Raw genomic sequence first — 24,180 nt, 5'->3', positions numbered from 1 at the left:
TGACAAGAACGATTAGGGAAGACCTCTGTATTAAAGGGACGTCAATAAGAGGAGATAAATATAAATTACAAGCCTTTGCTGATGATTTGGTATTTATCTTAGAAGATCCAATGGATTCAGTACAACAACTAATGAATTGGATTAATGAATATGGGAAAATGGCGGGAATGAAAATAAATTATCAGAAGACGAAAATGATCACGAAAAACATGACGTGAAATAGCAGAACTAACTGGATTGCAACTGGAAAAGAAAGTCAAATATCTGGGTATTAATATTACAGCAAAATGTAGCTCTCTGATGAGACAACTATAATAAAGTGTTACAAGACATTAAAAAAGATTTAGAGAAATGGACAAAGCTCTGTCCTCAAAGTCACACATGCCCCTTCCTTTGAGAGGAACATGAGCTGCTTCTGGCTGCATCCATAATGGATTCCACCTAAATGACACAAAAGAGGTCTCAGATGTCACCACCTTCAAATAGTTATTATCCTGAAGGGAATGAGCTTTCAAATGACTTCATAATATTTAAAAGCTAATAGGTTTACTTGTGTCTACTCTGATGGCTTTGAAAAGAATGTTCCAAAGCAACTGCTATATTTGTATTTTTCAAGTTTTAATCTAGAATACTGGCCATTTTTTAAAAGTGCTAGTAACAGAGCCACAAGCTAACTTTTCATAATTTTATTACAGTCCATGGCTCCAGCAAATTTTCTCATACGTCAGGTGCAGCTGGCATCTACCTCCCACCCCAATTTTGTTTCAATGTTTCATTATGCCCGGCTGTATATGGACCAAACAATGACACAGAAACCTCACAGTCTGAGGCCTGGAGCAGTCTAAACTGACAGTTTGATAGAACAGGATCAGAGTATATCTTGTACTTTTGCAGAACGTAATTAACACATTGACAGGTCTATTACTGTGCTGTAGGGCAGTGTTAGCAGTTCTAGAAAGAGGACACATACATGCCAGGCCACCTTGGAGCCAGCTGAGCTGAACCAGAAGATTTGAGGGGCTTGAACTTCTAAGGTTAAACCAGACATTTTCAATCAAAATATTATTTCTCACTGACATAATATTGTGTTGTATAGATAAAGATATGTGGTCTTCACTGTCATAGTCTCTTGTTGCTTAACATATCAGCCATTAAAATAATGAGGTAGAAGCAACTGAAAATACAAGGAGCAGATAAAATACTCCATTACATAACAAAAATCTATAATAATAAAAGGATCTGTCTGCCCATTCATCTGTGGCAGGCATAACTCCTCAGAAAATAAATCTGTGCACCTGAAAATTGCCCAAAGTCTTCAGTATGATCATGGGAAAGGAGTAGGAACATCCTGGCCCATGCTATCCCCAGATACCCACAATCTCCCCTCCACCCACATTTTTGCATTGGAAGCTCTGGATGTCTGTGGCAGGCATAACTCATCAAAAACTAAAGCTAGGAGCCTCAAAATTGGACACTGGCTTCAGGATAATGATGGTAGTTGTTGTGCCCAAAACAAAGGGAAGCAGAACATCCTGGTACAGATTAACACCACAACATTCCTCTGATATTTGCAATGGAAGCAGCACAGAAGCCGGGAAAGTTCCACCAGCACAGACAGTGAGGGTGGAAAATATCCCCTTTGTGAAAAACTACAGGGGGGTTAATCACTTCCCTGATCTATCAAAGCCTGGGTGGGGTAGTGGTTAGAATGTCAGATCAAGCAGATCCAGGTCTGAATCCCCACTCTGCCAGGAGGTGTTGCTACCTGACCTTGGCTCAGTCATACACGCTCAGCCATGCCTATCTTACAGGGTTGTTGTGAGGGCAGGAGAACAATGTAAGCCACTTTATGTCCCCATTGGCAAGAAAGGCAGCACAGACAGGAAGGATAAAAAATATCCCCTCCTTTAACAAAAGGGATTTAAAAACCTCACAGAGTATCACAGCCAGTGTGATTTAGTGGGTAGAGTGTCTGACTAGCATCTAGGTATAGATTCTATATCCCCACTTTGCCATTGAAAATTGCTGGCTGACCTTGTGCCAAGTACACATTCTCAGCTTAACCTATGAAATGGAGGAGACAGCACAGCTGTCCAAGGGCTGGCTTGCCTGGGCGCCCCACAGCCACGGGGCAATCGGGCAAGCCAAGGGAAGGCAGTTTAAGCTGCCTTCCCTTCCCTCCAAGGGCCGGCTTGCCTGGGCAAGCCAAGGGAAGGCATGGGGTGTGGCCTAATATGCTAATGAGCTGTGCTGTCAGGCTGTCAAGAGATGTTCAGAGGTGGCTTGCCATTGCCTGCCTTTGTGCAGTGACCACTTCTGCGGTGGTCTGCCACCCAAGTACTAACCGAGGCTGACTCTACTTGACTTCTGAGATCTGACAGGATCAGGCCAGCCCAGTCTCTGTATTCCAGGGAAGGATCATGGGAACAGCTGATAGACTTTGCTCTGTCCCAGCAGGAGTGCTTCAGTCTTCTCATCAAGAAGTACCACTGCGTCAAGTGGAGCTTAACTCTGAGCAAACAAGCTTATAATCAGGAAATCTGATACACCTGTGTCTGTTTTGCTTGATAGCTCACTAGGATGGAGGAAAAGGGAAGAACCATTCCCTCCTTGAGAGAGTGGATAGCGGCAGGCTGACTTTTCACAAGCTGGGTGCTTAGATATTCTGAAATAACGGGTTAGATTGTTTCTTGAGAATTCTTAAATATTTAGGAAAATAAAAGACCCCCTCCTCACATGCTGATGAGGGAACATAGGCATTGCCCTGACATGTGGGGTGCAGCTGAGTCGGGAGGTTGCTCTGCTCAAGCACCTTTTATATCTTGATTGGGGGGATTTGGGAAGGGATTTCTCAAACATTTATGCTTTGTGCTTTTGAAGCAGTTTTTCTCCAGGTAGGCTCGCCAGCTCTGAGTTGGGAAATACCTGGAGATTTTTGGGGTGGAGCCTGAGCAGTGGGTGTTGCCTTCTGACATACTTCCGGTGATGTCAGGGCCAGGGGTGTGGCATATGCAAATATGCTAAGACCTCCTGCACCTCTTTTTCAACAAAATGACCCCTGATGGTAGCCCTATGTAAAGCTGTTCATTCAGTATTCAAACTAACATTAAATATCATAAGTGGAGCAAACAGGCATACCTCTAGTAAAAAAATATGAAAACTTCCAAACTAGTAATTCAAGACCAGTAGGGGAGGTAAATCTACTACTTTCCATTTTGCCGGGGGAGGGGCAGTTTCAAGTCAAATCTACCCTGTTTCCCCGAAAATAAGACCTACCCCAAAAATAAGCCCTAGCAGGATTTCTATGCATTTGTGGTATAAGCCCTAGTGTGTCTTCTTGAGAAAAAATAAATATAAGACAGTGTCTTATTTTCGGGGAAACATGGTACAGCTGCTGTCAGTGCAACTAGGTACGGCATCTAGTTTTAAGCTCATGAAACAGTTTGAACATATACAGATACAAAGTTTGAGTCCAGTGGCACCTTTAAGACCAACAAAGTTTTATTCAGTGTGTGAGCTTTCATGTGCACTTCCCCTGAGGAAGTGTGTGTGCACACTTGAATAAAACTTTGTTGGTCTTAAAGGTGCCACTGGACTCAAACTTTGTTCAAAGTGCTTCAGACTAACATGGCTACCCACCCAGATCTGTATACAGATACAGATACCCCTGACTTGGATAGCCCAGGCTAGCCCAACCTCATCAGATCTCAAAAGCTAAGCAGGGTCAGTTCTGGTTAGTATTTGGATGGGAGACCACGTATGGTAGAACCAACCCAGCTTCCGCAAAAGGGAGTCCTGCCTCCCCAAGTTTTCCAAGTGTGTAAACAAGCATGTGGATGGGGTTTGCACTGGAAGTGACTGAGCAGGGAAAAAATCTTGGGGTCATGGTGGATGGTTCAATGAAAATGTCAGCTGAGTGTGTGGCAATGGTGAAATTAAGCAACACACCAGGGACACCAGGGTCGCAACACAGATGGCAGGCAATAGCAAACCACCTCTGAATGTCTCTTGTCTTGAAAATCCCACAGGGTCACTGCAAGTCAGTTGTGACTTGATGGCAAAACAAAGAAAAAGATACATACATGCTCATATTGGGTTGTCAACCTCCAGGTTCTGGAAGGAGACCACCTGGAATTAAAACTGATCTCCGGGCTATAGATATCAGTTATCCTGGAGAAAATGGCTGCTTTGAAAGGTGGACTCTAAAGCATTATACCCTGTTGAGGTACCTCCCCTCCCCAAACCCTAGGCTCTGCCCCCCAAATCTCCAGGAATTTCCCAGCACAGACCTGGCAACCCTACTTCATGAAGTTGTCTCATACTGAGTGAGACTGGACTACCAAGCTTAGTACTATCACTCTGGCTGTCATTGGTGGATCTCCAGGGTTGCAGCAGGAGAAAAAATCTCATTACACAACCCTGGTGTCTGCCTTTACCCTTTATAACTGTGCAAATGCTCATTTGTGTTTTTCAAATGAGATGAACCTTCATTGTTTGTTTCCTCTTCTCAGAATGCAAATGCTGTAATCTAACAACTACAGCAATCAGACTAGAGAATGTGAACCTGCCAGCATACAGCACCAAAGGCTGGATTGACAGGCTGTTAATCTGGACCTGGAAATTTTACTTTTTTCTTCCTTCATTTTTTAATTTTTGTAACATCTGCTTGATGAATAGTTCTGAAGAACTAGAATGCTTCCACAATTTTATTTATTTGTTTATTTATCATTGGATTTATATCCCGCCCTCCACGCAAGTGGGCTCAGGGTGGTTCATAACAGTCAAATAAGAGTACAGATAAATACAATATAAAACAAATTAAAATTTTCAAATCAACACAGGACAACACTATCTCTGGTGCAATGTTTTGTGTTGTTGTAACTCATGATCAGGCATTTCTTTCTTTAATCAGTGATTTCCGTTTATTAGAACAGAACACATAACAACACAGAACACACAGAACAACCCCAACTTATATACAGTTTGAAACTAGCTAATCCGCACCCCTAGAACAGTAAGGTCCAATCATAAGTGTGTGCTTAGGACCAATAGGGTTTGTTCCTGCCGAAAGTCATAGTCTTCCCCGACTGGTCCACTGCACAATGGCAGCCAATCAGGCTGTCGATTTCAGGATACTGAGAGTCTAAGGAGCTTGTGACTGAAGCTCAGGCTCATTCTACAATTCAGGCTATCCATATAACACAATATGTAACATATGCCATTTGGGTTAGCTTCAATAAAAGGTTATTACATGAATTTTGTTTTCATAATTTTAGCTACCTTCTAATTACCCCAAGGTTTATATAGTAATTAGAGACATTAAGGGGACTTTGCTATCAGGGCATCACCCTGGTGCCATTTGCCTGCCAGAGGTCTTTTAGACTCAAAACGTTATCTAAACATTTTAAAATATCTGTATGTAATCTCTACCATTTGCTGCTAAAAACCGAAAAGTTTTTACTTTTCTGATGAATTACTGTTTTGGCTCTGACTTGGCAAAGAGTTTCCTTATCAGTGGGAGAAAACAATAGGGAGAATAGCCTTCCTGCTCTTGTCAGCCCTTTATACTATTATACTGTGACTCCTTTTTTCTTTCCACATATCTTACATGGCCAAAATAGAGACACAAGTTGACAGAAAATGCACAGACTGTGTAATAAGGATAAAAGGCTCTCCCACTATATGGTATTTGAGATCCCTTCAGTGGAGCTCCCAGGGACTGAACTGGTAACTTCTGCAAGCAAAGCATGTGTTCTGCTACTGAGCTATGTTTTTTTTTAAGGTTTCTCAAGTTTCTGTGAAGCAAACATGCAAGTGGGTTAACTATTTGTGCTCACCTTCAGCTGGTGCAAGTATGGCTTCCAAACAGTATCCATCAGATCCTGCCTGTACTTCTTAGTGAAGTAACCCAAGTAGGACACAAAGGCTGTTGTCAGCAAGACGTCTCCACACAACGCACTCTCTTGAATCCTGAAATCTTTCACAGATTCAGCCCATCTCACATTTTCAGAAGCAAGGCCACCAACCTAAAATGATCACCAGAAAATGGTTATCTAGATCCTATCATAGCATTTTATGCACTTTGACACAGTTGTTGGAGCCCTATCTGCACTTTACACCCACTATATATTTTGACATTGGGAGAGATTGAAAGCACAAAGCAAAATTTCAGGAAAGAAATTCTGGTCTCAGATATTTTTCCATTCAAGAAAATATTTTGCTTCCAAAAAATATCACTTGGGAAGGAGAGATATGCCTGCTTATCCAGTAAAGGCACACATTAGCATGTACAACTGGAGCTCACACCTTCCTTGGTAACTGTCTGAACCTCCCTAGCCAGGTTTAGTTCACACAAGTATAAAGCTCTGCCACAGTTCCTGGTGGCAAGTGCATTCTCTGCACATGCGCAGGGAATGCTCTTTTACTTTTGGGGGATTTAAGTATCCCCCGTATAGTTTTTTCAACATTTCAGATTTTTCTGCACACCTGGGGAGTACCCCAAGTGTGCAGAAAAATCTGTTTACCCTCCATGTGCTCCCGATGTGCAGATTTAGGTATCTGCACAGAGGGGGCATCTTGGCTAATAGATGTATAGATAATTTCTATGGGAGATGGGTGACACAGTGAAGACGAATAATGTGTTTTCACTTTTGCATTTTGGTTTTGGGAAAACAAGTGCAGGTTATGATAGGTTTAGGAGCAATTTCCTCCTCCCCAACCCCACCCAGTGGAAACAACATGGCTTGTCTTTAAACCCAATTAAGCTAATCATGTTTATATTGCTGCTTAATCCAGAATAGCTGCCACCACTGACCACATATGTTTTAAAACAGTAGAAATTACTGATTATCACAAATCAGGAAAGCCAGCTATAATGTTGGTGGCTGGCTAGCTGTCCTACAGGGTACATGCTCCTGACACATGCTCCTGGTTAGGATAGCCATAGCACAAAATCTTGCTATCTTAGCAGTAGTTTCATTACAAATATCAGCTAAAAGAAGAGTAGAATAAAACTGATTTGACCTGCCTGGGTAGGTGACAATTATTGGCATAATATATTTAGAACGAATTTGTGATAAAATTGACAAGATAACAGAACATGCTCAATTGTCTCGACCTGTCCAGAATTACAAGGACAGAGTTGGTTTGAGCATATCTCCCTTGCAGGAGGGCAGATGGGAGAACATTTAATCGTGCTAAGGTAAAAGCTCTGCAGTGCTTTGGGAGTTTTAATGAATAAAGGTAACTGGATGGAGCAAATTTTAGGTTTTTATTTCTCACCACTAAAAGGTGTGAGGGCTCGTGCTTTGTCCATTTGGAGAGACGTGTCCCATAATCTTTGTTTGACAAGAGCTTTGCCTCCTTGAAATCCAAGGTGTAGAAGGACAGTACTAGAGAAGCCTAGAAGTGCCAGTTTGTATTCTGTTGCGGAAACTAGCTTGAGCAAAAACTATCTGAAAGAATTAAGGGGGTCAGCCCCGATGAAAGGAGTTTTAGTTTAAGCCAAAAACATATCGCATAATACCAAGCCTAAGTTTCTAATGTAACTAGGCCAGCCTCAAGCTTAAGCAGAGCACTGGGAACACATTTTGGTACTCCAAATAAAGATCTCAAAAATTTTGACTGAATTGTTTCAAGTTTGGTGTATTTCTTATACAGGGAGATCTGTGTGCCATACATTAGTTGAGGTATTGTCTTACCCCAAAAAACCTTCAAAGCATAAGGAATGTAAGCTCCTCCTTTGGTGTGAAAAAATCTCAGGGTTGCAAATGCTGATTTGTGGGCAGAATCCATGACCTGAGAAAGGTGAGCCGCCCACGAGTCTGAAGATTGAAATGCAACTCCCAAATACTTGAATACTTTAACCTGGTGTAATATGTTTAGAATGAATCTCATGATAAAATAGACAAGATTAAAGAACATGCTCAATTGTCTCGACCTGTCCAGAATTACAAGGACAGAGTCGGCTTGCGTTTGGGGTATGAGCTCTTCTCAGGCCTACGGTTCAGTGTATGACAAGATAGCTGTGTCATCTACATATAAGAGCATGGGAATGCATCTTTTTGCAATAGTTGGAGGGTGAAAATCCAAATTAGTTAAAGACTGTACCATAGAATTTATATAGAAGTTAAATAGTAGAGGGGCAAGTATGCACCCTTGTCTCACCCCCCTCCTGACTGGGACCTTATGGAACAGGTGTCCTTGAGGGTTGCATCGTAGTGATAGTTGATTATCTTCATGGATATCACGCTAAGCAAGCTGACTGGACAATAGTTAGAAGGGTCTGATCTTGCCCCCTTCTTATAAATTAGGATGATGACTGCCATGCCCCAATCTTTAGGGATCTGAGCTGTTTGATTAATATAGGTGAAGAGGGTTGTGAGTACAGGTGCCCACCAGTCAATGTCTGATTTTATTAATTCTGGGGGAATTAAATCTCCTCCAGGGGCTTTGCCCAGTTTTATCTGGGTTACGAGTCTCCTGACTTCAGTGGTTGTGACTGGTGGCCAAGATAGAAGATTAATTAATCAATGGGCATGACATTAGGGATGCCTCTGCTGCAAATATTGCAAAAAAGTGGTCCTCCCAAGTTTTTGCTGGAAGCTCGCAGGTAAGTTTGGAGCCTTCTGAATGTAGACCTCCTGGGACTATTTTCCAGAAAAGTTAGTCATTTTTAAGTTTTGCCGCAGTGTTAGCCACCCTGAGCCCGCTCGCGGGATGGGTGGGGTATAAATATAATAAATAAATAATAAATAAATTTGCTGCCTGATTAAGGTGCAGCCAGGTTTTATGAATCTTCTCCCTTTTTTGTTTTGATTAGTGTTTTATATTGCTGTTTTAAAACGAAAAGATCTGGTGAGATTGTTTCTGCTATTTGTATCTCTTATACTTATTTGTTAACTGTTTTTTAAGAGTGAGGCATTCATAATCAAATTAAGATTAAGAGATAATTTTACCTTTTTGGGGCCTATTAGTTGCATAATTACAAGGGCGTAGATTTAGCCATCCCTTTATGATTTGCGTGTAACATGCTAAAATGCCTTCTAGGCTTGATGTATAAACACCATCATTTTGACCAAATTAGTGAAAAAGTACATAAATGACACAGGTGCCAGGCAAGGCAAGCTTAAGAATAGAAAGCCTGAGGTTGAAAAATGTCCTACATCTGGGCTAAGAAACAAAATCACTTTACTCATTCCATCTTAATTAAGAGATCGCCCTCCATGCTAATTAGTTGTTATTCCTCTTTTCCTTCTTTCACTTTTTAATTGGCTTCTCTATGAATGACTTTGGTAACAGCCTCAAAGCTTAACTCTCATTTCTTTGTAAATAAACCCAAAAGTGATTGTGGAAATTACCAGCTCCCCTTGCTGGTGAAACTCAGCTCCTTTCAGCCACGGAGCCTGGCAGTGGTCATGGGCAAGGGCTGCTTTGCCTCCCCTGGAAGGAGGGAGAGGCATGTGACCGGTGACACCAGTGTCACAGCATCACCGTGGAGGAGCGGAGCCAGCAGGTATTTAAGCGCAGCTCCAACCCTACCCTTCCTCTCCCGTCATGTGCTCGGCCGCAGGAGGACAGAGCAGGCCTCAGCCACAGGAGAACAAGGGTGGGCTTTGGCCTACCAGTGGTAGGTGTGGTGGACATTGTGGCCTTTTTGGGCCAGGAGGATCCTCTTGGGAGAAGCAGAGAATGAGGTGACATTGTGTGGGGCCCAATGGGGCTGCAGGTGACCAAGGTGACTCTGAGGCTCTGTAAGCAGGCCAGCAAGGGGCTTCACTTGTGGGGCATAGTTTTTGTTGGTAGGGGACTTAGTTTAGCCTTAGGCCTACTCAGCATGGGGACAAAGAAGGGGTAAGGGCATTCCAAGGGCAAGCAGCCTGCACTGAGAGCAGCTCTGAAGCGGGTGGTCCCCACCCTTTCCTTAGATGAGGGGGATGAGGCCCATGACAGGCTGGCCATTTCAGACAGGTTGGAGGCACTTGAGTGGAGTATGGGTAGGCGGCAAACTAGACAGACTACCAATAGGAATTTTCAAGCAGAGGTATCAGCGTGCTTGTCCGCATTGAAGGGCAGGTGCTGTAAGTTGTCACGGACCGAAGGAATGACTGCAGTGGTGACACACCAAGAGGAAGGGCTGGACATGGAGGAGGCAACACAGAGGCAGCAGCCTGATGGGATTCAGGTGGTGTCAGAGGAGATTCCTCCAGTTGAGGAGGGTGGGACCGAATGCACTCTGGTGGGCCTGTGTGGCCTTGGGGACCCTGGTTTCAGCCTGCTGCCTCTGGATCCCCAGGCACCTCACAGGCACAAGACACACCATAGATGCCCATACCTGTGCAGCATGGCGGTTGGGCATGGGGAATGGGGCAGCTACTGCCCCAGGCAGGGTGGGGGAGTGTTTCATCGCTGCCATCCCCCAATCACAGGGAGCCACCTGGGGATGTGGATACTCCAGCCTATGGGGGATGTCCTGCAAAGTGGTGCCCATGAAAGCCCTGCCATTCAGTGATCAGGCCATGCCTTTGAGAGATCATCATTCATCTGCAACATGGGATAGGATATGAATATATGAACATGTTCACCCTTCTATTTAGGGAGCTAGAAAAGAAGGATAAGGAGGACCTTGAAGAGAGGGACAAAGAGAAGCTGAAAAGGCATAGAATATATCCATGGGCTAAGTGGTTGCCGGGGTTCTTCATTTACACTGGTGTAGTATTCTGGGCCCAGCTTTGGCAGGCACTACTCTTGTTTCAGTATACCAGGAGTATTCAGATTTTGCAGGCCTGGTGTGGCTCCAATATGATAAGGAGTTTCGTATGTGGGCAGCCATGAATCCCGCCTTGCACTGGCATCAGATTCATTCACGATTGCGGATGCAGGTTATGTCATTGGCAAGGCCCAATAGTGTTGACCAGTCTGACAGCAGTCACATTATGCACAGTAGTTTAGTCACCCATGTCCTGGCAGGGCAGGATGTTCAACAGCACCTGCTTTACTGCAAGTTCAGCTCCCAAGAGGCATGTGGCCATAGGCCCTGCAAGTTCTAGCATGAGTGCCCCCTGTGTGTGGGCCCCCACACATTTGCAGTGTGCCCTAGGGCAAAACAATGGGAAGGGTTCAGAGAACAATGGGGGATAAGCGACCAGGCGGGAGTAGGCCTGAGGCTAAACTGAGCCCCCTACCAAAACCACCTCCTAAAGCTGATGGAGCTGGAGCACTGGTTGCAGTCTTATCCTAAGCAGGATGAGTGTTTGTACTTGTTGGAAGGTTTTACTTATGGTTTTTGCATCCCATGTCAGGGCCCGAGGAGGCCCTATTGGGCCAATAATCTGTACTCAGTCAAGGAGGTGGAGCAGGTAGTCAAGGCAAAGATAGAGAAGGAATGTAAGGAGGAGAGAGTTCTGGGGCCCTTTCCTTCACCACCGATGCCTATTCTGTGCATATCCCCCCTGGGGGTTGCGCCTAAGAAGGCTCCAGGGGAATATCGCCTCATACATTACTAATTCCTATGGTAGGGGTGAGATGCTGAAGGATGCGATATCTGAGCACTTGTGCTTGGTCCACTACATGTCATTTGATCAAGCTCTGCGTATTGTGTGGCACTGTGGTGTGGGGGCTGAGCTGGCTAGGTGCAATACGAAATCTGCTTTCTGCCTTCTGCTGGTCCACGCCTCTGATTTTGAGCTGTTGGGTTTTGCATTTGAAGGGCAGTTTTATATGGATCAGGCCTTGCCTATGGGATGCTCCATTTCGTATATGACATTTAAGCATTTTAGTTCCTTCCTGGAGTGGATCCTGTGCTAAAGGACAGGGCTGGTCGATACAGCCCACTATCTGGACAATTTCTTGTTTGTGGGTCTGCAGGGCACCAGGCAGTGTAAAAAGCTGTCAGATAGTTTTGTTAGATTAGTGAGGGAACTGGGGGTCCCATTGGTCCAAGAGAAAATCGAGGGGCTGGGGACGGCTTTGACTTTTTTGGGTGTGGACCTGGATACATGGAGGCAGTCTTCTGAGTTATTTAAGGAAAAGGTTGAGGACCTGCAAGCTAGGATTTCTTCATTGGGGTAAAAGGAAAGCTACGTTGGTGGAGCTGCGGCAATTGGTAGGCCTCCTTAACTTTGCCTGTAAGGTGGTGGCATCAGGCACAGCATTCCTTAGGAGATTGTGCAATGCTATGGCGGGCTTCAGCTTCCACATCATAGGGTGAGGGTCACCAGTACCATGAGGATGGATCTGGAGATCTGGGAAGAATTTTTGGAAGGGTTCAACAGTGTTCCCTTTTGGCAGGAGGACACGCAGATCAAGGTGAAGATACAGATTACGTTCAACGTGGCTGGATCCCTGGGTTTTAGGGTATACCTTCACGGTCAGTGGTGTGCAGAGGATTGTGCCAGGCAAGTGGGCTGACACAGGTGTTACTAGGGACCTCACATTCTTGGAGCTTTCCCCCATCATAGTCATGGTGTGGCTGTGATCTGAGTAGCTGGCCAATCATACGGTTCACTTTTGGTGCAACAATTTGGCGGCAGTTCATGTGATTAACTTTCTTACATCCAAGTCCCTAGGGTAATGACGCTGGTAAGGGCTTTTATGCTGCGCTGCCTTCGTTTTAATACTGTTCATGGCTAAGCACATGGCCGGAGTTAGTAATGGGGTGGCTGACACTCTCCTAAACAGATGAAGAGGTTCCATCAGCTGGCCCCAGAAGCCGATCCCTGGGCAACCTGGATGCCCCCAGAACTGTGGCAGCTTGGAGTGCTGAGGCGGCGAGGGTGATAGAGCTAGTCTTGGCACCTAGCACCATGAGGGCCTATGGCTGTGTGGGTCAGCAGTTCAAGTCCTTTAGACAGCAGCTGTACTTCAGTGGGTTTGGCCAATACCGGTAAAGCATTTGATGAAGTACTGCATTGATCTTAGGAGTAAGGGGATGGCAATTCGGTCCATCAGGGGTAAACTAGCAGCCTTAGCTTTTCTGAGTAAAGCTAGATGTTTTAACAAAGTCACATGGGATGTCCACGCTCAGAAGATGCTGGAGGGCTGGTCAAACAAGGTGGGATTGCAGGCTGATAGGAGGGAGCCCATTCCCCCCACAGTCCTGAGGGACTTGCGGGGAGCCTAGGTGACCAGTTTGGTGCAGTGGTTAAGTGGGTGGGGTCTAATCTGGGAGAACCGGGTTTGATTCCCCACTCCCCCACTTGCAGCTGCTGGATGACCTTGGGCAAGCCATAGTTCTGACAAGAGCTGTCCTTGGAAGGGCAGTTCTTGAAAGAGCTCTCTCAGCCCCACCTACCTCACAGGGTGTCTGTTGTGGGGATGGGAAGGGAAAGGAGTTTGTAAGCTGCTCTGAGACTCCGAGTGAAGGGAGGGGTATAAATCCAATCTCCTCCTCCTCCTCCTTGTGGCTGTGGGGTCTGTCTTTTTCATGCTGAGGCATTGGTGGCCTTTTTGGGAGCACTGCATGTGAGCAAGTTGGTAGTGGGTTAACATAGTGACAGGTCAGGTAGGGTGCTGCAGCTGCAAGCCGTTCACTTTGTGGGGAGCAGCATCCACCAGTCAAACATTGATCAATGTCAAAAAGGGGTGGAGATTAAGGTAGGATCCTGTTCATCAGTTGACCTTTGCCTGGTAGCAGCACTCCAGCAAAACTTGGCGGTGAAGGGCTTGGAACACTGTTCCGTCATAGTGACACTAGCCCACTGACCAAGTTTCAATTTTGGGCAGTTACCAGGAAGGTGTTGGACACACTGGGGCTGGGTCACTTTCAGTTCGGAACCCACTCCTTTTAGATTGGGACAGCCTCCACGGCAGCTACTATAGGCTTTACAACTCTGGACATTCCACAGTTGGGGCGTTGAAGGTCATGGTGCTACAAGTCTTATGTTTCTCTGTTTAATACTTTCTGTGAGGGATTGGTGTTCTGCTTTCTTTCTATGTCTGGCTGGCAGCCGTGAGAGATGAAGAGTCATCATTTGTGGCAGTATGGTCTTTTGGGCAGCCCACCAGGCCAGGAGGAGGCCCATTGGTTTGCAACTGGAGCTCAGTAAGTTTGCTTCAATTGAGTGGTTGGGGTGATGCGGCTTGAGGTGGCCTAGCTTCCTCCCATCACTACTCAAGGGGAGGCAGGTTCCTCTGCCTCATGTATTGTCGATCCACCTGGGTGGAAATGGTCTTGGCCTTGTGTGCAGATCGCGTGGTCTGCTATTTTGCCACTGTATCAGGGATCCTAGATGTTTGGACAGGGCTCAGTGGAAGGTGGACTGGGAACTAGGGAATGCGTTGGTGGGAAGATTGGGGCAATTCTTGCCTTACCCTGGGATAGGGGCTGAATTGACTGACCTATACAGGGGTGATGGGGTACATGAATCCAAAAAGGGCAATGATATATTTCTGGAGGATTTGCAGCAAGGGCTGTGGGTGGCTTCAGGCTGCCCAGTGGGCACAAGGTCCTAAGCAGAGGCTTGGTCTTGGCGGTAGTAGGTTAGTGCAGAAAAAGGGAAAACTGATCTGGTGAGCACCATATGGCACCTTCCCTGTTAGGGTTCAAGGGGTCTGTCAGGCTCAGCCTTCAGATTTTGCAGCCCAGGGCAGGGAATGAGGACTCCATTTGAGACAACCCTGGCTAGGCCCCTCCCCTCTAAGTTTTGTGGCTTGGGGAGAGCTCCAGGGGGGCACCCCATTTTCTATGCTGGCCAGTGGCAAGCCAAGGAGGTGGTCTGGAGTGACCCCTGGCCTTGGCCTATTTCTGCAACTGGGGTTTGACCTTGCTGCAAAAGCTGTAAATACTCGATAAAGTGGCCTGTAGTTAAACCCAGTCTGGTGTCTGTCTCTTTCTTCTGACTTGTGGGGGCAAATTGACAATGGTCCAAAGTTCATGTTGGAAAGCATGATAGGAATGTTGACTCATGTTTGCAACTTAATTATTCTAGGATGTGGTATTTTTCTGCATGAAATTTTATATTCTACTTTTTAATTAGGCTGAATGTTGAATGTCTATGCTCATTAAAGATTAGCCCATCATACTATTTAAAGCTGCACAGGAAAGAAATTCCTCTTCAATAGCAAGTAGCTCCAGTGCACAACTAATTATTCCTTTTGCTGAAATACCTTTGTTTAGAAATGATGACCAAAAGATAGTAAAGTTGTTTGTGGGATGCTTTTAAATCACATAAAGTGAATTCTGTAAATGATTTAAGCAGATACACTTAACCTGCCTTGGTTCCAATAGAGGGATTCCAATACAAGGAATCATGGTGTTTGGGAGACTAAAGATACTTGTAACAAAAGGCCTTAAAAAGGTGTCCAGATAGTCTGATAGTGGTTCCAAAACAGATCCTGAGCCCGACACAATCAGGTGTCCTGGGGTGGAAGCCCCTCTTTATGCACTTTTAGCAATACATAAAAAGCTAGCAGTCTGGGATACTGATTTAAAAGAAACTTATAGATTTTTTTCCTCTATGATGTTTAAACTGCAAGCCTCCAACAGAGTGATCCTAACTATCCTCATATGGAAAGTAGGATCTTGAAATAATCTTGATTTGAGGCTTTTATGTTTGAAGTAATATCAATTTGTACTGCTTCTGAAGAAGCATGGTTGGAAACAGGGGCTACTGGATTTCCTATTAAGTCAAAAACTAAAGCCAGAAGTGAAACTAATAACCCTACAGTAAAAGCCAGAAGTGAAACTGACATAATTCAATGGAGAGAAGGCAAAGGATAAAGAGTTAACCTACCTAATGCACTACATTGGATTCTCCTGTTGAACTTACCTGTTGAATTTTCACCTGTAAAATTGGAGTTAAACTGACCTGATGTACTGCATTGGACTTTCCTGATGAATTTACCTGTTGAATTGTATATGTTGTGAATTCAGATGTTCCTGTGGTTGTAGAAATTATTGAGGTCTTGTATATTTAAGCTTAAACTAGACAATTTTGATGTGACATGAAATATATTTTATAGGGGAACCATATGGTTGATAATAGAGATAGAAACTAGGTGTTTCATAGAATAGAATTTTATAGATATTGAATCACATGGGGTATAGTTTATTAAAATCTTTATTATAGTTTGCATATTTTGTATGCATGGTGTGTTTTGTATCTTTGGTTCCAATAGAGGCAATGGAGCTCAGCTCCTAAAAGATGCAGATTAGCGTGTATAAACTGAAACCCTGACATCACTTACTCTGGATTAGTGGTACTATGGTTTAGGGATTCTGCAGGAAGGTAGTTCAAGGAGTGAAACTCTAATGCAGGGGTTCCCAATGTGGTGCCCACTGAACCTTTCCTGGCACCCACCAAGTATTTTGATAAAGTAGATGGGGTCAGATGGGGTTTTTGCCCAGCAGAGCATCTGACTGGCACTGCTGTCCTGATTTTTTAGAAGTTACTTTGTCAGCAGCTGCTACCACAGCACAAGGATCTTTACTGCATGACTGAAGGAGTATGCAAGAAAACTTTTTTAAACAACATGTTCATTTTAAAAGGCTTCTTGGTACACTGAGCTTCTACCTGAAATATTGAAGAGGTACTATGAGAGTAATGCATTACCTCACTCCCTGATATTTTATATTTGGCTCCGCTTTCTATGGCAGCCATTTTATAGATGTGCCCAGGGGTCATTTTGTAGAAAAAGAGGTGCAGGAGCTCATTAGCACAACTCATTAGCATAACTTATTTGCATATGCCACACCCCCTGACATCACTGGAAGTGTGTTAGAAGGCAACACCCACCGCTTAGGCTCCACTGGACTGTTTTGGGCCGGGGGGCTCTGCAACTTACCTGGCTGCTTCTTGCTCTGACTGAGGGCTGCTGGGAGCAGGGGGTGGGGCTTGTTGCATGTGCCCGTCCCCTGGGCTCTTTACTGCCGGAGCTCCACTCCCGTGCGCTCCTGCAGGAAATGATCCCTGGATGTGCCCACCAACCTATGTCAGAATTCCAAAGAAGCCTGCAGGCTCAGAAAAGGTGAGGACCTCTGCTCTAACGACTCTTTGGGAAAGCTAGTGTTCCTAAACTCTTGGAAACTGAGCCATCCAATTGCAATATTCTAACCCCAAGCAACCAACAGCCCTTACTTTTAGTTTCTTGTTGAACAACCAAGGCAGGTTTTTTGCACAATTCAACACTGCGGACCTTTCTAATAGAGCCTTATTAGAAAGATAAAGGGCAATAATGCTCATTAGAAGCTGAAATTAAAGGTTTCTTTTCACAGCAGTTGTAGTTGATGAATTCCTGCTTATTTTCTGCTGTCAGAAATGTATGGTATGAATGACTGAATATGAGAGTGGTATTTGGAGGGAATTGCTGCTGCATGGTTTTAAGGCAGTTGTATATTTGTGTTCGCTTGCATATAAGGATAGTTCACTGGTCTGATTAGAGGTATCAGCCGGGGGGCTCTGCAACTTACCTGGCTGCTTCTTGCTCTGACTGAGGGCTGCTGGGAGCAGGGGGTGGGGCCTATTGCATGTGCCCGCTCCCTGGGCTCTTTACTGCCAAAGCTCCGTTCCTGCAGGAAATGACCCCTGGATGTGCCCACCAACCTATGTCAGAATTCCAAAGAAGCCTGCAAAGAAGCCTAATGACTCTTTGGGAAAGCTAGTGCTCCTAAACTCTTGGAAATTGAGCCATCCAATTGCAATATTCTAACCCCAAGCAACCAACAGCCCTTACTTTTAGTTTCTTGTTGAACAACCAAGGCCCAATTTTTGCACAATTCAACACTGCGGAACTGTATACCTTTCTAATAGAGCCTTATTAGAAAGATAAAAGGCAATAATGCTCATTAGAAGCTGAAATTAAAGGTTTCTTTTCACACCAGTTGTAGTTGGTGAATTCCTTCTTATTTTCTGCTGTCAGAAATTTATGGTATGAATGACTGAATATGAGAGTGCTATTTGGAGGGAATTGCTGCTGCGTGGTTTTAAGGCAGTTGTATATTTGTGTTCGCTTGCATGTAAGGATTGTTCACTGGTCTGATTAGAGGTATCATAAGTAGTTACGGACTGCTGTGCTCATGCTATGTGTGTTTGCACTAATCTTTTGATGTGTAGTAACAGTTTTATTTATTTCAGTTATGTATACTCCTGCCCTTTTCTAAGCATCTCAGGATCCAAGGTAGGTAGCAGCAATATAAAAACAATTTGATAAAGCAAACCTTTATGCCCTCCACCAGTGGTGTATTCCTCTTTACCCAGGCTCAGGATTCTACTAGTCTTTAATTTTCACCCATACCAACTCTCTAATTTGATCACTACCTCTGCCACCATGTCTTGGAGAGCTGATGAGTCTTGGTAGTCCTTTGCATTGCCGCCAATTAGCATTAACTAAGCAATAAAATGAACACTATCACTATACTATTGAGTCCTGAACAACAAATTGTTCCCCATTGCAAGGCTAGTTGACAATGCTTTCAGAGTTCAGTGCGCCTGGTGGACGCAGCCCCGCAATCACGGAACAACTTCTCCAGAGAGGTGTGCCTGGCTCCCTTGCTTTCGGGTCTTAGGAGGCAACTGAAGACAGTTTTATTTAGGATGGCATTTGAGTCCAAGTAAGGAAGGCATTAGGCAATTTGACACCCAAGATTGCCACAAACAAGGGTGTCAAACAGGGTTGTATTTTAGCCCCCTTTTTATTTAACATCTTTCTCAACGATCTTGCGGCCCAGCTCTCTGATTCTGATTGTCATAGTCCCAAACTGGGGAAAACACATGTCCCTGTACTACTCTATGCCGATGACACAGTGTTGTTATCCCACTCTAAAGTTGGTCTGAGGCGTTTGTTGTCTCGCTGTATTGCTTTCTTTACCAACCTCAAGCTTCAGCTTAACTATGATAAGTCCCGCAATCATGGAACAACTTCTCCAGAGAGGTGTGCCTGGCTCCCTTGCTTTCGGGTCTTAGGAGGCAACTGAAGAGAGTTTTATTTAGGACGGCATTTGAGTCCAATTAAGGAAGGCAGACTATAAATAACGTACATAAAATAATTTATTGGCAGTCCTAGTTGAGATTTTAATTTGTGCCCTTTTATGCATTTTTAAGATTGTTGTTTTACTTATATTGTAAGCTGCCTTAAATTCCACAAGGTTGATAATAAATATTTTAAATAAATAAATAGAATAGGGTTGTGAACCTCCAGGTGGGGGGAGTTCTTCTGAAATTACAACTGATCTCCAGGCTATAGAGATCAGTTCTCACGGACAAAAAGGGTGCTTCAGAGGTTGAGCTCCATGAAATAACATCCTTGCTGAGCTCCCTTCCCTCCCCAAACTCTGCCTTCTACAGGCACCACCCCCAAATTTCCGGGAACTTCCCAAGCCAGAGCTGGGAACCCCAGTTTAGAAGTGGAACTGTACAAACTCACCTGATTTAGAAACATTTCCAGTTCTACACACAGCACTAAACAGACTAAAAGCTCTTCACAAGTTACACCCACTATTTGCACTTCACACACACTACATTTCATTTAATGAATCTTACCAGTCGATTTGCAAGGGAAATAGTCTTTGAGGTGGCTTCAGCTTCTTCCTGGCATTTTAGTTTCTCTGCTGTGGCCTTCTCAAATCTGGCTGTGAGTACTGCCAGGTTTTCGTTAAGGTGCTGCAGTATGAAAAGAAGAAAATCTTGGGAGAAACAAAATATCCTGAAGTAACGCAGTTTGAGTTTATGCATTGACACAATCCTGGCCTGGGGACACCCTCAGTCAGAAGGAAGTGGGCCTCTGTTTCTGAAGGAGCCACATAGGACAAAAATTATTAATTTCATTGCCCTGAGAAATATTAATGAGATCACTCACTCTGACCCCTTAAAGGCACAAGCCTTGTGAATCCATCTTCAGCCATTAGTACCGTGCCAATTCTATAGTGAATGCCCATGCAGTCAAGTTTACCCTTCCACATAGCTGGTGGCTGCATCTGAAATGGAGTTGCCAACCTATAGATGGGGCCTGGAGTTCCCCCAGAATTACAGTTGAGTTCCCCTGAAGAAAGTGGCAGCTTTGGAGGCTGGACTCTATGGTATCACTTCCCCACTAAGCTCCAAGTTGGAGTTGACATCCCTAATTCTGAAGAGCACATGTGGTCCATTAAGCTGTTCCAGTAGAGCATCCAGTCTTCCTCAGAAACCTTCCAGGGACTTTCTTTGTCTTTCCAGCAAACAGTTACTTCTACTGGTAATTAATTTACCCTATTTACTGTTTGCTTTCCTCATGTATTTTTTCCATGTTTATTACTCTTATAAGGCAACAGATGCAAAGAAAGGTGGACTATCCTTCACCAGCAATGCAGAGCTGTGAATTTTAGCAGGATCAGCTTGTCATACAAAGCTGCACCTACTGGAACTCCCCCATTTCTAAAGGCACAGTTGCTCTGTCTTCCTCTGCATCCTGCTACCCTGCCTGCATACTCATGTACACAAAAAATCTAGAACAGAGAGAGAGAAATTGCCTCCTTGATAGACCAGTTTCTTGCCCTTGAGATTACTGCTTCCAGGTGTAATGCTTTCTTATTTATCTATATTGTTTGTAAAGCTGAGGACTGGCTGTGTGATAACTATCTAGGGCTGTTATTTTGATGGGTATGATTACAGGCTCATGCAAAAACACCCCTTTTAGCTGTGCTTTAGTGATCTAGCAGCTGATTTTGTGATGGCCATCACTTTATCCACATCTGATAATATTTTCCCTACTTCACTGTAAAACAAAAGCTGACTGTTCACAAAGTTATTGGAATGTTTTATTTCTTTGACAAAAGAACTGAAGTTAACAATTGATTTTTATCTGCATCCAGCACAAACAGCTTAAAGCTAAGTGCTTCTAAATCATTTTATACTGCTTGAACCGCCACCAAAAATAAACCTGAATATGAAAAGAAGATTATTTTAGTGACATTCCTTGATCAAATACCTGTGCAGAATACAAAGAACAGTCTGTTTAAATTTCAATACTGCTTATGATTATGTTCTATAGCTATAATATTTAAGATGTCTTCTGTAAATTAATTCCCCTCCTCTCTTTCTAAAAGGATGTATGTGCATCTTTATCTTATATATAATTTAAAAAACCACAAGGTTGATTTACTTGTTCACCACTTTTGTTTTATTTTAAACTGTTTTATACACTAATGTGGAAAGGTGGCATACCTAGATTATGTGTGGAAGGTGCATAAAATAGCACCCTTGCTGAAGCTAAGCTGGTATGGATCTGGTGAATACCTAGAAAATGGATTCACCAAGGAGTTTTATAACCCACCTTCCAAGGCAGAGTATGTAAATATCGCAAATGCATATATTTTAAACAAATTAACGTTAAAAGCAACACTTCTAGCCTTGCCTAAGTAGAGTTGCCTTTTCCTGAGAGAAGCTCTATGCCTCTAAGAGGTGCAAAGAAACTCAACAGCTTTAGGCATTACTATATTACTATATTACTATATACTTCTACTGAATTTCTGCCTGCCATGCAACTGTTAAACATACTGAAGCTGACAATGAATTCTATAATGCATATAACTCCTCAAAAATCAGTGGAAACCTAATCTATTTTTAAAGGCATGTTGTCTCTGTATCTCTTCAGAAAACAAGAGACAAAATTATGCGCAAATTGTTGATGACCTTCGCTTCTAATATACTCCTTGGTTATGAATACTTTCCCACATGAACAAATCTGAAAAAGAGAACAGAAATGATTTGGTGAACTCTCCATTTTCACCACCTTTCTCATCATTTCCCAATGGGATCCTAATAGCCCAAGAAACCTTTACATTGGGCCCCTTGGTGATACTCTGTCAAAGAAATATGCTGCAATAGAGAGATGAACATAGGCGTTCCTAATTAAAGGCTTGGCAAAGTTTCCCAGCAGCACCAATTCCAGGCTGCATTTCACTGTGATGTATTGGTGAAGAAGTAGGAAGGATTCTTTTAGACAGTGTCCTGAGTGTTTATGAAATTGATTTAGTATAAAGTGGTGAGAATCTCCAAATCCATGAATGTTAATTATTATTACTATTTATTATTATTGATATGCTAACTGTAACGTGAAATAATATGTGTGTTTTTGCCCAAAATATTAAAATAACAAATATTATACTAATAATTTAGACATGGAATTATAGAATTTCATAGTAAAAGTGATATATTGCATAAAACACGGGAATGGCCAGAAGAATATTCAAAATCTCAGAGGAACGAGTTGTCAGAATTCATGTAAGAAATATTTAGACAGGACCACAGTTTCAAAAGCATTATTATATATAGTGCTTTAGTAAATAAATGTCCACAAAGGTGAACAAATGTCCACAAAAAAACCTGCTGCACCCAAATTTATTATCCTGCCTACATATTTCTGTCATATTTTATGGCACATGGCCAGACTAAAATATGAACAAAAGCACTAGTCACTGTCCAGTTTACAATGTCCAGTTATTCAGAATTGATTCTTGCTTTCCACCATCAGGAAGCGGGCTATTTACAAGCCTAATGTACAGTATTGCACAGCCAGAATACGTAACCTGCATGAGCAGGTGTCATGCAACTGCAAATATTTCAACTTTAATTTTAAAATGTATATCTGTCTCCTGAGGGGAGGGTGGTGGGCGAAGGAACTAGAGAAGCAGTGGCAGAACATCTGAACCCTCTTTTTTTCCTTTGGAGCTTTCAAAGGGACAGTCGGGGTCTCTAGGTCAATACCTGGCCAGCCTAGAAAGAGATGTTAGCTGACTCCTATTAAAACATCCCTTTAACAACAAACTGTTAGCAACAGTTTCTACAGCAGTACTTCTGATATTCAAAATAATGCTGACCGCACATCAAATAAAACCTGGTATAGTATGAAGACAGGTTTTCTTTGTGTTCCTGAGTAATGTGGCAACCTCTTAGATGCAAGGCTAAATTTAGATAACATTAATAGTTTAGCTGAGATTAAAGGAAATTAATTTTTTGCAACTCATATGAACAATCAGAGCTTCAGCAGACGCAAAAAACTACACACACACATACACACACACACATGTATAAATGAAAATAAGAACCATTTGCTTAGATACTGCCAGGTAGATATGTGGGCAATTTTCTCCAGTTATTTTCATAAAACTTGATACTTGTTTATTAGAGAGCTTGCATAATGCATGGACCTGGCTTTATGGAACTTGTTAGAGTAATGTACCTATGTGTCCAGAAATGGTACATTGTACAGTGTCCATTTACTGGCACAAACTTGGTACTGCCCAGTGCATCATTGACAATATTAATCTATGATCTATAAACCTGATTCACAGGCTACTTTGTTCTTACCACAATCTTGGCCTTTATGCTAGTCAGTTTTTCTTGAGCAGCTGCCAGTTCCGCATTTGCTTTGCTAAGGGCCTTCCGCTTGGGCTCCACATCACAATACACTTCATAGAAGCGCACAATGTTGATGACCCAGGAGCAGAGGCCAGCAGCTGCATAGGACTTGGAAGTCACAAACTCAGGGTTGAATTCTGGATCCTGTAGGTAGGGCTGCAGGGCTCGGAGGCAGTTCTCATGTATGTTCTCTTTATTGAAGTTGATCAAGGAGTCCAGGAAGCCATCCACCTTTGACATGGCCACCTTGGCTGCTTTCCAACTTCTGTCCTTTGGAACCTTCCCATTAGGAGCCATGAGCGCCATCACGGCAGCAGTGACATTGCTGACAGTGGAAGGTGGTGATCCAAATGACTTCAGTTCTGTCAGATTGGTCTGAAAAGGAAAATAAAACAAGGTTGTTAGATGAAAATGAATGGATTTTCTTTTTACTTTGCTGGTAATAGAGTCAGGCTCCAGAGCTATCAATCAGACAGGAGCTTTGAAGCCAGGAGCAGCGTTCTGAATTTTAAATATTATGACTCATCCAGTGTAATGCAATGAATCCCTCTAGTGGCACAGGGGCCTCCGCTGGCTTGTTATATGAGAGTCAGTTGTGTGCCTTCAGCATTCCAACCAACTCTCAGGCCATTAAAAATGCACAATTAGATTACAGATTTACCTGGGATGAAAAAGAACAACAACAGAAAGAACAGAATCCTTTGAAATCAACAGACCTGCAGAGGGGATATAAATATGGCTACTAATTGGAGAATTCCGATAAGAATACATGGCTTATAAATTCCTATCCAGTTTAATTCAGAGTGGATTCATGAAATAGTGCACAGGGCAGGGGCCTCCTACACTCTTA

At 43.4% G+C, this 24,180-nt stretch overlaps 1 protein-coding gene across 1 annotated transcript in view; it reads right to left on the bottom strand.

The window, feature by feature from the left end:
• Window positions 1–5,837: 5,837 nt before the first annotated feature.
• The window catches only part of LOC107114235 (dynein heavy chain 9, axonemal-like), a gene marked incomplete at its 3' end in the record, with an annotated part of 87,112 nt that continues 68,769 nt past the window's right edge, over window positions 5,838–24,180 (bottom strand). Inside the window, exons 14-16 of the mRNA XM_015415676.1 lie at window positions 23,280–23,705; window positions 19,476–19,595; window positions 5,838–6,026 (exon numbers count right to left, since the gene is read on the bottom strand). Of these exons, the coding sequence (XP_015271162.1) occupies window positions 5,838–6,026; window positions 19,476–19,595; window positions 23,280–23,705 (735 nt within the window). The remainder of the gene's footprint in view (window positions 6,027–19,475; window positions 19,596–23,279; window positions 23,706–24,180) is intronic.

The sequence above is a fragment of the Gekko japonicus genome, unplaced genomic scaffold, assembly GCF_001447785.1.
Source record: "Gekko japonicus isolate JY-2015 unplaced genomic scaffold, Gekko_japonicus_V1.1 scaffold3797, whole genome shotgun sequence".
NCBI classification, from domain to species: Eukaryota; Metazoa; Chordata; class Lepidosauria; order Squamata; family Gekkonidae; genus Gekko; species Gekko japonicus.
Note: the sequence above shows the minus strand (reverse complement) of the source record. Positions and strands in the feature narration are given on the sequence as shown.